This window comes from Elephas maximus, chromosome 2 (genome assembly GCF_024166365.1).
Source record: "Elephas maximus indicus isolate mEleMax1 chromosome 2, mEleMax1 primary haplotype, whole genome shotgun sequence".
Lineage (NCBI taxonomy): Eukaryota > Metazoa > Chordata > Mammalia > Proboscidea > Elephantidae > Elephas > Elephas maximus.
In genome coordinates, this window is record NC_064820.1 from 128,160,403 (window position 1) to 128,173,263 (window position 12,861).

General features: G+C 43.3%; 1 protein-coding gene across 1 annotated transcript in view; it reads right to left on the reverse strand.

The window, feature by feature from the left end:
* The window catches only part of ADAMTS19 (ADAM metallopeptidase with thrombospondin type 1 motif 19), a 307,911-nt gene extending 295,393 nt beyond the window's left edge, over nucleotides 1-12,518 (reverse strand). Inside the window, exons 1-2 of the mRNA XM_049873149.1 lie at nucleotides 12,428-12,518; nucleotides 11,132-11,787 (exon numbers count right to left, since the gene is read on the reverse strand). Of these exons, the coding sequence (XP_049729106.1) occupies nucleotides 11,132-11,787; nucleotides 12,428-12,518 (747 nt within the window). The remainder of the gene's footprint in view (nucleotides 1-11,131; nucleotides 11,788-12,427) is intronic.
* Between the last annotated feature and the right edge of the window lie 343 nt (nucleotides 12,519-12,861).

The window sequence follows — 12,861 nt, forward strand, 5'->3', positions numbered from 1 at the left end:
GCTAGTCTACTATTGTTGTTGGGTCAATTCTGATTCATAGTAACCCCATGTGACACAGTAGAACTGCCCCACGGGCAGTAGTCTTTACAAGGAACCCTGGTGGTGCAGTGGTTCAGTGGTTGGCTGCTAACCAAATGGTCAGCAGTTCTAATCTACCAGCTGCTCCTTAGAAACTCTATGGGGGAATTCTACTGTGTCCTTTGGGCTCACTATGAGTCAGAATCGACTTGATGGCAACAGGTTTGGTTTATTTTATTTGTTTTAATCTTTATGAAGGAGCCCTGGTGGCACCCTGGTTAAGAGTTGAGCTGCCAACCAAAAGGTCAGCAGGTTTGAACCCACCAGCTGCTTTGCAGTAGAAAGATGTGGCAATCTGCTTCTGTAAAGATTACAGCCTTGGAAACCCTATGGGGTATTTCTACCCTGTCCTATAGGGTTGCTGAGTCAAAGTTTACTAATGGCACACAACAACAACCACAATCTTTATGGGACCAGGTTGCCAGGTCTTTTCTTCCATGGAACCAGAGGGTGGGTTCCAACTGCTGACCTTTAGGTTAGCAGTGGAAGCATCTCGCCACCAGGGCTTTTTAGCTAGTCCACTACCGATGAACATTTAGAGCGTTTTGCTCTTGAAAACAATGCTGCAACAAACAGGTTTATACATAGATCTGTTGCACATATATGATTAATTCTCTAAAGTAGGAATTTAATGAAAGGGAAACTGATGATAGGAAGGAAGGGTAAAGCACATTTAAAATTTTAATAGCTATTGCCAAGTGGCCTGCATACAAAGCTCAACCAGTGTATAATGAGTAGGCTGTCTTCCCTCAGGCATGTACACTGGACATTACCAATCTGCATACGTTGTGCCAGTATGGTAAACCAAAAATCATATTTGAGAAAATTTTCTTTTCCTTACCAATACATTTGAGAATTTTTTTAATGTTTATTTGATATCTTTATTTCTGTATCCCAACCCCAGTGCCATCAAGTCGATTCTGACTCATAGCTATAAACCCTAAAAATTAACCAGTCATCTCTTGATGGAGATTACTTATGTATCTTCTAAACTTTCCATACTCCAAAGCCAAACCAAACTCGATGCAGTCAAGTCGATTCCAACTCACAGCCTTCCTCAGGACAGAGGAGAACTGCCCCATAGGGTTTCCAAGGAACAGGTGGTGGATTCCAACTGCTGACTTTTTGGTTAGCATAGGAACACTTAACCACTGTGCCACCAGGGCTCCTTTCCATACTCAGCAGGTATTATTTTGTAATCAATGTGCGTCTTTTTAAGAAGAGCTCTAGAAGTAGAATGAAAAAGACCAAAAACATAATAGAAAAACAAGTAAAGGATATGAACAGGAAAGTTTACAGGAAAGGAAATAAGAATGACTTTAAAAAACTCATAATGATACTCGACCTTACTAGTAATACACAAAAATAAAGTAAATTAAAACTCTAAGTTAGCCTTTATCTATTAGATTTCACAAAGATCAAACATTTTAATGATACATATATTAGCTACAACATAGGGGAAAGATGCTCTCTCATACTCTGCAGGCCTGAGAATCCAAAGTGGCACCATCTCTCAGGAGTGTATCAGGCAATATCTCCTAAAATTATCAATGCACATGCCCTTTGACACATATATACATGACATAGGACAATGGTCCATCACCAAGGTCTATATATTTAGCATTCTTTATAATAGGAAAATATTGGAATTAATCAGATGTCCATTAACACCAAATTGGTTAAAAAGCTTTTAGCACACACTCACAATAAGATAAAATGGAGCTGCCAGAAAAGAAAGGGGAATCACTTTACGTACTCCTGTGACAATTTCGTATGGATGCATACATGTGAGTATAAACAATGCAGGTTTAAAAAAGAGCTGTAAATTTACATATACGTATTTTTGTTTATGTATAAACTACCCCTACTTCATACACTAGAAACTGATAAGCCTGGTTACCTCTAGGAAGGAACTCTAAGTAATAACTGAGGGACAAGTACTGGAGGAAGACTTTTCACTGCATACCTTTTGAAGGTTCTATTGGTAAAGTTTGAGTCCTTGTAATTTTGAAAATTTTTAATTTTATTTTGCCCTCAACTACAACAGGTAGTTTGGCTGAGTATATAACTCTGGATTCAAAATCACTTTTCCTCAGAACTCTGAAGATATCAACCCATGAGTCTCTGGCTTCCAGTATTACTGATTCAATCTTTAATGTTAGATTATTGTTATTAATAATCTCTCCTTTATTAAGTTTGTAGGATTTTTCCTCTTTATCCTTGACTTTCTAATCTTCTGCCACAATGTGTCTAATTTTGGGTCTCAACATAACAGGAACACTTTAATTCAATGGGATTTGAATAAATACCCCTTTTAGTTTGGTGATCTCTTTCAATCTGAAGGTTTGTATCTTCCTTTATCTCTGATAAATTTTACTGTGATACAAAAAAAAAAAAAACTCCACCTGACCAACACTGGTTATATCAACCAATTCAACCTGAGCCACTGAGTTAAAAAGCACTGTACACACCACCTGGACGATATGAGATCACTGAGGCATGCAGAATGCCAAATGCTCACAGCTAGTAAACTCTTCCCTAGTCTTGTTGTACACTATTATTGTTGGCCTGTATGTTTACTGAGGGTCAGTTATAGTTGTTTGAATGCATGTAGGTACATTTGTCATTACATAATTTAACCAAGCACTAAATATTACAGCCAGTGAAATATGAGTGCAAAAGACATATTTGGTTCTATGAAAATTCAGAGAAAACTTGAGAAAGTTGCTAAAATTGCTGTGTTTTTATTTAAGACAACTGTAAAAGATGTGAAATACTTAAAAATACTGGATTCTGCACGTAAATTGCTCTGTGTTTGTTTTTAATTTTTATTCCAAATACAGAAACCTGTAATGGAAATTAGTTTTGATGAGTGCTGAGTAAGGCTCATCCAAGAAAGGTAACCTGGAACTCCATTTATTTAATCCATACTCAAAGGAAAGCTTTTGTCCTCACATCCACATCCTGACTGATGAATGCATATGTTGGTGATTTAACTTAGAACAAAATATTAAGGGTGAATTGTCACGTATTTTTTTTTCTTTAACTTTTATTAAGCTTCAAGTGAACGTTTACAAATCCAATCAGTCTGTCACATATAAGTTTACATACATCTTACTCCGTACTCCCACTTGCTCTCCCCCTCTTGAGTCAGCCCTTTCAGTCTCTCCTTTCGTGACAATTTTGCCGGCTTCCCTCTCTCTCTATCCTCCCATCCCCCCTCCAGACAAGAGTTGCCAACACAATCTCAAGTGTCCACCTGATATAATTAGCTCACTCTTCATCAGCGTCTCTCTCCCACCCGCTGACCAGTCCCTTTCATGTCTGATGAGTTGTCTTCCGGGATGGTTCCTGTCCTGTGCCAACAGAAGGTCTGGGGACCATGGCCGCCGGGATTCCTCTAGTCTCAGTCAGACCATTAAGTTTGGTCTTTTTATGAGAATTTGGGGTCTGCATCCCACTGATCTCCTGCTCCCTCAGGGGTCCTCCGCTGTGCTCCCTGTCAGGGCAGTCATTGATTGTGGCCGGGCACCAACTAGTTCTTCTGGTCTCAGGGTGATGTAGGTCTCTGGTTCATGTGGCCCTTTCTGTTTCATGGGCTCTTAGTCCTCGTGTGGCCATGGTGTTCTTCATTTTCCTTTGATCCAGGTGGGTTGAGACCAATTGATGCATCTTAGATGGCCGCTTGTTAGCATTTAAGACCCCAGACGCCACATTTCAAAGTGGGATGCAGAATGTTTTCATAATAGAATTATTTTGCCATTTGACTTAGAAGTCCCCGCAAACCATGTTCCCCAGACCCCCGCCCCTGCTCCGCTGACCTTTGCAGCATTCATTTTATCCCAGAAACTTCTTTGTTTTTGGTCCAGTCCAATTGAGCTGACCTTCCATTTCCCTTCACCTAAAGCAGTTCTTATCTACTGATTATTCAATAAAAAACCCTCTCCCTCCCTCCCTCCCTCCCACCCTGGTAACCACAAAAGTATGTGTTCTTCTCAGGTTTACTATTTCTCAAGATCTTATAATAGTGGTCTTATACAATATTTGTCCTTTTGCCTCTGACTAATTTCACTCAGCATAATGCCTTCCAGGTTCCTCCATGTTATGAAATGTTTCACAGATTCATCAGTGTTCTTTATCGATGCGTAGTATTCCATTGTGTGAATATACCACAATTTATTCACCCATTCATCCGTTGATGGACACCTTGGTTGCTTCCAACTTTTTGCTATTGTAAACAGAGCTGCAATAAACATGGGTGTGCATATATCTGTTTGTGTGAAGGCTCTTGTATCTCTAGGGTATATTCCGAGGAGTGGGATTTCTGGGTTGTATGGTAGTTCTATTTCTAACTGTTTAAGATACCGCCAGATAGATTTCCAAAGTGGTTGTACCATTTTACATTCCCACCAGCGGTGTATAAGAGTTCCAATCTCTCCGCAGCCTCTCCAACATTTATTATTTTGTGTTTTGTGGATTAATGCCAGCCTTGTTGGTGTGAGATGGAATCTCATCGTAGTTTTAATTTGCATTTCTCTAATGGCTAATGATCGTTGTCATGTATTTTTAAAGTTCTATCCTTTAATTAGTTTCTTTCATTAACCAAGTAGTTTCCATTTCAGCTTCCATTGGGTAAAAAGTGTTTCTATTGTGTTTCTTTGATGATTTCTAATCCTCACTTCTCTCTTTCTGAAACTCCTATCGAGAAATTTTGGACCATCTGCATTCATGATCCACGGCTCACAACTTCTGTTTCATACTTAGCATCTATTTGTCTTTGTACTATGTTCTGCGATAATTTCTGGGTTTAACCTTCCAGGCCACAAATTTGCTTATCAACTCATCTGTTGAGTTTCTTATTCTAAGGAACATATCACCTCAGTTACATTGTACAGCCAGTCCCGGGGTTACTAAGTCTGTTTTTAAGTCAAATTTGCAGGTAAGTTGGCACAGGTGCATACAGTTCTTATTTAGCCTTACTTAAAGACTTCAAGGCTTTTCAGTGATTTAGAAGCTGCAGTGCAGCAAATGGAGGTGATTGTGATGACGATTTTGTTGCTGAGAAGGGGTTGGTTCGATAGTTTCAAAGTAAGGGCAAATTTACATAACATTAAGGGTAAGGATGAGTTGTCCACAAATAGGACATTCTTAACCCAAGGACTTACTGTATCTAATCTTTTTTTTTTTTTACTCATTTTTTTTTTTTCCCATGAATGAGTATCTGTTCTTAATCGTCTGGGCACTGTAGTTATGTTAAAGCATTCTTCTACCGACTCTTTTAATTTTGTTTTTTCATGTATTAATTTATCAGAATTTGAAGGCTCTCATATGGTTGATCTTCTTTTTAAGTGTGATATTCTTTGGTACCAGCTTTTTATTTGTTTCCCTATTCACCCGCTCTCAGTTTACCCAGCTTTTCTCCAGTCATTTGGTGGAATCTTCTCCTGGGTAAAGGGCCATTAGCTCATCTTTTGGGAGTGGGAAGTCTTTCTTCCTCTTGGGTATCAATAACATGCCTGAGAGAGTGTTGCCTCTACTCTCATTGCTCTTGCCTCCAAAACCAAACTCCCTGCCGTCAAGTTGATTCTGACTCACAGTGACCCTCTAGGACAGATGAGAACTTTTCCATAGGGTTTCCAAGTAGCAGCTGGTGCATTCCAACTGCCAACCCTTTGGATAGCATCTATAGTTCGCCGTAGCTCTCAACCACTGTGCCACCAGAGCTCTTGCCTATGAATATACAATTGGCTTCTGCTGCTTGGCATTAAGTGGATGTCAGAAAAAGAATGTGTTTACTCCCCAGCCAATAACACTGTCGCTCTATGGTCTCCTTCTACTTACTTCTACATTTCCTTTCCTTGAGCAGGCAGCAGCATCTCTGGCACAGCTACCACCATTCACAGCTGTTTTCTAATGTCTTTGTGTTTTCTATAAATCCAATCCAAACTGTTTTCGGTTTTTCAGGAGATACTCAAAATATCTGGTGTACTGATGGCAATCTCTCATAATACTGAGTATTTTTTCTATCATTCCTAAATTTTGCTTTGAAAGAAGACAGTAGATGTGTGAGGTCAATCTGCAATCTTAATTTTGTTCATCTGAATGCCAGTTCTCCTTCTACCCAGTTCTTTTTGTTATGTATTGCCTTTCCCCCATCCCTGCCTTAACTCCCTACCCTCCCGCTTCTACACTGGTACTGGATTCAGGGCCTTGCCCAAAGTGGATGCTCAAAATATTTATTAAATGGTCAAAACTTGCCATAAAATTGAATGTTGTTGTTGTTAGCTGCTGTCGAGTAGGCCCCAACTCACGGTGACCCCATGCATAAGGGAACAAAATGCAGCCTGGTCCTGTACCATCCCCAAGATTGATTACAGATAGGACCATTGTGACCCATTGAGTTTTCATTGGCTGATTTTTGGAAGTGATTGCCAGGACTTTCTTCCTAGTCTGTCTTATTCTGGAAGTTTTGCTGAAATCTGTTCAACATCATAGCAATACACGAGCCTCCACTGACACACTAGTGGTGGCTTCACATGAGGTACACTGGCCTGGAATTGAACCTGGGTCTCTAGTATGGAAAGGTAAGAATTTGATTCAAATAAGGGAGTAAACTGCAAACAATGAATTTATACAGGGCTCTAGATCCTGTATCAAAAGTTAATCAAAATGGCTACTGTATAAAACTCTCAGAGTCCCTGGGTGGTGCAAAGAGTTAATGCGCTTACCCACTAACCAACAGGAAAGAAATTCGAGTCCACCCAGAGGCACATTGAAAGAAAAGCCTGGAGATCTATTTCTGAAAAGTCATCCATTGAAAACCTCATGAGCACAGTTCTACTCTGACACACATGGGGCTTCTATGAATTGGGTTGACCTGATGACAGCCAGTTTTATAAAATTTAAGTAGATGAAGTGGTAATAGTTTCAGCAGTCACTCTTTATCATCCTGGACAATCTAAGTATTACTGCTAGCCATTTTAATATTCTGTCTAAAGAGAACCATAGTCAAAATACGCACTGATCTAGTTTACCTTAAGAGCTATGGCTGCTAACCAAAAGGTCGGCAGTTCTGGTCCACCAGCGGCTCCTTGGAAACCCTGTGAGGCAGTTCTACTCTGTCCTATCGAGTCGCTATGAGTCAGAATTGACTTGAAGGCGACTGGTTTTAGTTCACCTTCTCCGAGAGCTTAGGTGTGCTCTAAAAAATAATCACTGAGTTAAGTTTGAGCAAACACAATACTTGCACTTTCATGGAATTTAATTTGTTGCTTTTGTGTATTTTTTTAAAATACCATTTAAAACATAATAAAGTAGTTCACGTGTTATATTTTATTCAGTGATATTTTATTGAGTGCCTACCAAGAACTGGATATCTTACGAGGTACTGAAAATGAAAAGAGATGAACAAGACAGTACCATCACAGCACATGGGGCACGCCTATACGTGCACATATCTCAACCTATTCTATTTCCCTGTTTACATCTGTGGATGGCAAACTAGGTTGGGAGTTCCTTGAAACATATCAAGGCTTACTCATCTCTTTGTAGCCTCTGTAACTGCATAATGCCTCTCCCTCATAGGACTTGTTCAATACATGTTTAATTCATTAATATTAAGACATTTATGTGCCTATAAGGTCTAACATATGGCTCAAATAAGTTAAATAATTAATTTTAGAGACTAACAGCGAGGTAACAGAAATAATAAAAATACTCCATATATCAACCGCTAGATATACAAATACAATTTGTTCGTTTTAAAAATAGGGAAAAGGAGATCCAGAAAGATTAAGCACTTTGAAGAAGCAGCACTGACCCTGTATCCAAAATTTCCATTCCAGGACTTTTCCCTCCGCAACACAATTTAAATTGATTCCTGGAGCACAAATTGGCCAATCATGTCAACTTCCATCACCCAACAATGCTGGATAGCTGATGATCTGTTGCCCTCAATCAAGACTTTTGGACCCTTTCAGGTATATAATCATCCAAAGGGTTTTGAGTAGTTTAGGCACCACTAGACAAAACCAAATACTGAAAAGAGAGGAAGGAAAGGTATGCTGAAGGTCTACTCTTTTCTGTGCAACTGACAATCAGAAAGCCTGTACCAACTTACAAGAAAAAATTGGTTGCAAAATAAAAGCAGTTGCATTTGCAAATAATTAACTGCCATATAAAAAGACACCATGATTCCTCACTTTAGAATCGCAGGTTTCCAGAATTCTGGAAATATGCAGGAGCAGGAATGTAGTTGGTGAACATCTATAGTTAGACAGAAAAAGTCCACACTCTAGCAGACAAGGCTTTTGAAGTATGATCCCAACAGACTTTTTAGGATCAGTTTCCTCTACAGCACCTTCCTTGCCCTAGTCAAAGTTTTGTTTTGTTTTGTTTCCATTCCCTTCGCAGGCTATGCACTATCATACTTCCACTCAGTCTCTTCCCTCTACCTAAAACACTCTTCAGCCCTTTTACTGCCTGGAGAAAATCTCCCTATCCTTCAAAATCCACTGAAATTTCCTCTACTTTGAGACTCCTTCCCCAACCCCCCTGAAAGATTCTACCTTGGGCACAATGTTTGATTTGGTATCCCCGGGAGGTGCCAACAGTTACTATGCTTGACTGCTAACTGAAAGGTTGGAAGTCTGAGTCCACCCAGAGGCAAGTCAGAAGAAAGGCCTGGAGACCTACTTCTGAAAAATCAGCCACTGAAAACCCTATGGAATACAATTACTCTGACACACACGGGGTCACTGTGAGTTGAACTGACTCAACAGCAACTGTTAATTTTGATTCACTGTGCTGATATGTTATTGTTTAATGGCTGCTTATGTCATAAAAAAACCAAACCAAACCCACTGCCCTCAAATCAACTCCAACTCAGGGCAACCCCACGTGTTACAGAGTAGAGCTGCTCCATAAAGTTTTCTTGGCTGTAATCTTTGTGTCCCAGCGCTGCTGGGTGGGTTAGAACTGCCAACTTCTAAGTTAGCAGATAAGCACAAACTGCACCACTCAGGGATCTATTTGCATATGATGTCCTTCTAATATCTGACCTTCTAAAATGTGGGAAACATCCTCATCCCCTAGCACAGTACCTAGAAGACACTTACCCTTTGACAGAATCTTAATTATAGCATCCCTTTTTAATTGAGCAATCAGATTCTTTTGTTTATGAAAACTGAAGCTCAGAGAAGTAAGAACTTGTCCATCACAAGGCAACAAGCCAATGCCAAAGCTCAGATAACAAATTATGCTCTCTCCTTCCTAATTCACCAGCTCATAAGGGAAAAGGATTGGCAGTAACAAGTTCTGGAGTAACAACTCACCCTTCCTGGCTATCTGCCTAACTTTTTACTCAAAGCCTGACTGCTATACTGTATTGCTGGCAACGTCAGTTTTCCGCAATAACAAAGGCTTCCCAGCTGAGAACACATACATATGTGGCTAATAGAAAAAGTAAGTGTAAGTCCAACATGATAAACAGGGAGGTATGTCAAACTCCTATTCAGACGATGAAAAACCTACTCCCAATTCTAACTTTGCCGCCTCAAATATGGAGAGAAGGCACAGCTCATTTGGAAAATCTGACCAAACGCCACATTTCAACACAGTGAAAGGCTTTATCCCCTATTGCTTCTACTACACCAGAAATACTCTATATGTAATTATTTAATCCCTAGCCAAAAGCTAGTAGACAATGAAATCCCCACAAAATGTTTTCCCGGGTGAAGTGTTCAAACATCAGTTCCACAGAAAACAATTTTAAATGCTTTTCATGTAATTCTATGCCAGTTTTTTCTATTCATGGATTTAAAAAAGCCCACATTAGAATATGCATCATTACAAGCATCTGATAAGATATAGCCCAGTTCAGCAATTGATATCATTTGACTATGGGGCCTAGGAGGGCAGAGGTAAAAATTTCCAGTTTCATTTTGTTTGGATTTTTTCACCATCTTTTTCCATACCATCGCTTCGGGTGGCTTTATGGTGCTGATATTCTCCCCTACCTATTGCTATTGGATTTTTCCCCACAAGAGAAGGTTATCTTCAGACAAGTTCTTTTGGATTTCATCAATGGCTCACTACAAATAGCAAAATGAGGCCACTAATCACAGGGTTTTTGTTTTTTGTTTTCAATATTTTGTGGGTTTTTCCATAAACTAAAACTAGAGGCCATCTAATGGGAGGTGACAATTGTTCCAATGTCTGGGTCAAGGCAGAGAGAGAAAAACTAAATGATAATCTACATTATTTACACAGAGTAAATGGATTTTACTTTCCAGTGCTAATAGGCTTCTCAGCAAGGCTCTTACCTTGTGGAGAGGAAAAAAAAAAAAAGAAAAGAAACCACTGCCAAAATTTAAACCTTAGAAAAGATGTATCAAATCACAGAACCATAACTCTTTGGATAGTGACTGGATTCTAATGTCATCCATTAGTCAACAGCCTCCGTCTTTCAGCTTATTCCTTCCCTACTCCTGCCTCTCACTACAGCTTAGTGAACAGGCGTCCAGAATGCTCCTGGATGTGTTTAGATTCTAGATAGCTATCAGAAAGTAATTCCCGGGAGAACTGCTCTGACAATCTCGAGGTAGGACAAGAAAAAACTGAAAGATAACAGATGAGGAACTGGGGGTGGAGGGCAAACAGGGAAGAGACTCAGCAATGAGCAGACTGTCTTCTAATCTAGCAAAAGCCACCACGTGGTGCGCTTATTTTGGAAAACCCTGGACACCAGAAAGAAATAGAACTAATGGAAAGAAGTTACAAAGAGGCAGAGTTTCAAATAGTATTCAAAAAAACCATACAGCCATGTAGAAGGAATAGGCCATTTATCCATTCCATCAGCCTTCTCATTCACTAACTGCACTGGAGCTGTTCCATCATAGGCGAATACTCCAGACATCTGGGTGGTGCAGACCAGAACCAAGTTCCGCGGGAGCACGTGGAAACGGGAGGAGGTGCATGCAAATCAGCCTGGTCTACGCGGGGAACCCGATGAGTGGCAGGGGGAGGTTGAGAGCTGGGGAAAGAAGACGCTTACCAAGCCACCTCCACAGGTGCTGAAAGAGGCCAGTGAGCCGGGGTGCCGCAGTACTGTCCCGGTGTAGAAGCAGGAGGAGTCTGGCGGCGCCGGAGGGCTCGGGGCCGCCGCTGCCCCCGTGGGGCCGGGGCCTGGACTCGGCCACTGTTCTACGGCGAAGCGAGGCGCCAAGAAGCGGCCGTCTCTCCGGAGCAGCAGGTACAAGTCCCGGGAGAAGGCCGGGATACGCAGCAGGACCTCGTCGCCATCCGGCTCGGCAGCCTGGGCCAGGGGCGGGGACGGGGGCGGCTGTGGGGGCGGCGGCGGCTGCCACGAGGCCGGGGCGCCCGGGGACAGGGCGGCAGCCCCGCTGGATCCACGCGGCAGCTCCTGCGAGTCCAGCTCCTCGTCCTCCTCGCCCTCCGGCGGCGGAGGTGGCCGGGGCTGGGGCTCAGGCTGGCCCTCCAAGGGCTCCTCAAGCTGCGCCGGGGCCACGGAGCGCACCTCGCGAGAGCTGCCGACCGCCTGCGCCCGGGCGCCCCCGCCGCCCCCAACTCCTCGCACCCAACCCGGGTCTGCGCTGCCCCCGCTGCCGCCAGCCGCGTCCACCGGCTCTCGGCGCCAGAGCGCAGGAAACACGACCTCCCACTCCTCGCGGTCGGGGGCGAACTGCAGCCCTGCGGGCGGGGCAGAGAGAAAAGCGGGACTTGAAGTGCCGCGGTTCCAGTAGCACAAGCATTCCCAAACTCACGCTCCGCACCAATACAAGGCTTACGCATTAATGCAGTGGGGACCACCCGTCCAGCCCCTGAAACTCCTGCAACTCCCGAGGGCTTGCGATCAGATTATGGACCCCCGTATTTTCAGAATAAAATTCTGATTCTTTGCGGGGGAGGGGGGGAGAAAGGGCAGAGCAAAATTTGGTGACAGCACTTAATTACTGAAAGGAAGATCGGTGCAAAGACCCCAGCACAATTAAGTGATTTTCTTAAGCATATGCCAGAGCAAAGCATCGCTATCTATTTACGTACCTCCCAATTTTCCTCCAGGTGTTGTAAATGTACCTTTGCAGATATTACTACTCTGATTAGGGGAAAACTAACCATTTCACAGATGGTTAAAACGAGGCCGAGAGAAGTGCGCTTGGATCACTAGCGTCACCCGATCATGCACACCATCCCGCTCATTTTTATTGCTACCCACTGAGCCCCGCTCCCCGCGCAAGGGCTGCACCAGCCCTGCCTCCCAGTGCGTTCTCCGACTCTGCTCTGGTGGGGGAAGTTGGGAAGCAAGCCGTAAAGTAACGGAAGAACTTACCTGAAACAATCCCATTCCACAAGAAGCCCAGCTGGTAAAAGAGGCAGCAGCAGCAGATGTGGGTCAGGCGCATCTCGCGGCTCTTCCCCATGCCGCGCTCCCGCGGCCACGGCTTCTTGCCCCGCGCGCGCCTCCTACGCGATCGACCGTGGGCGCCGCCGCCTCCCCGGAGTGCAAGGAGGCCGGGCGGCGAGTTTGCCCAGGCCCTTTGTCTGCCGCGGGGGGGGAGAGGTGGGGGAGAGACTCCCTCTCGGTGTGGGCCCGAGGCCGCCGGAGCACTGACGGGGGTGGGGTGGAGGAAGGAGCCGGAGGAGGCAGCGCCGGGGCCCGCCGTGCTCTGGGGTTCCCTGGCGAATTAGGTGATGAGTCTATTTTCGGTGGTTTGGACGTTGCAGGAATTTCGAAGGCCGAGCGGGCGAGAGCCGAAGCCCCAC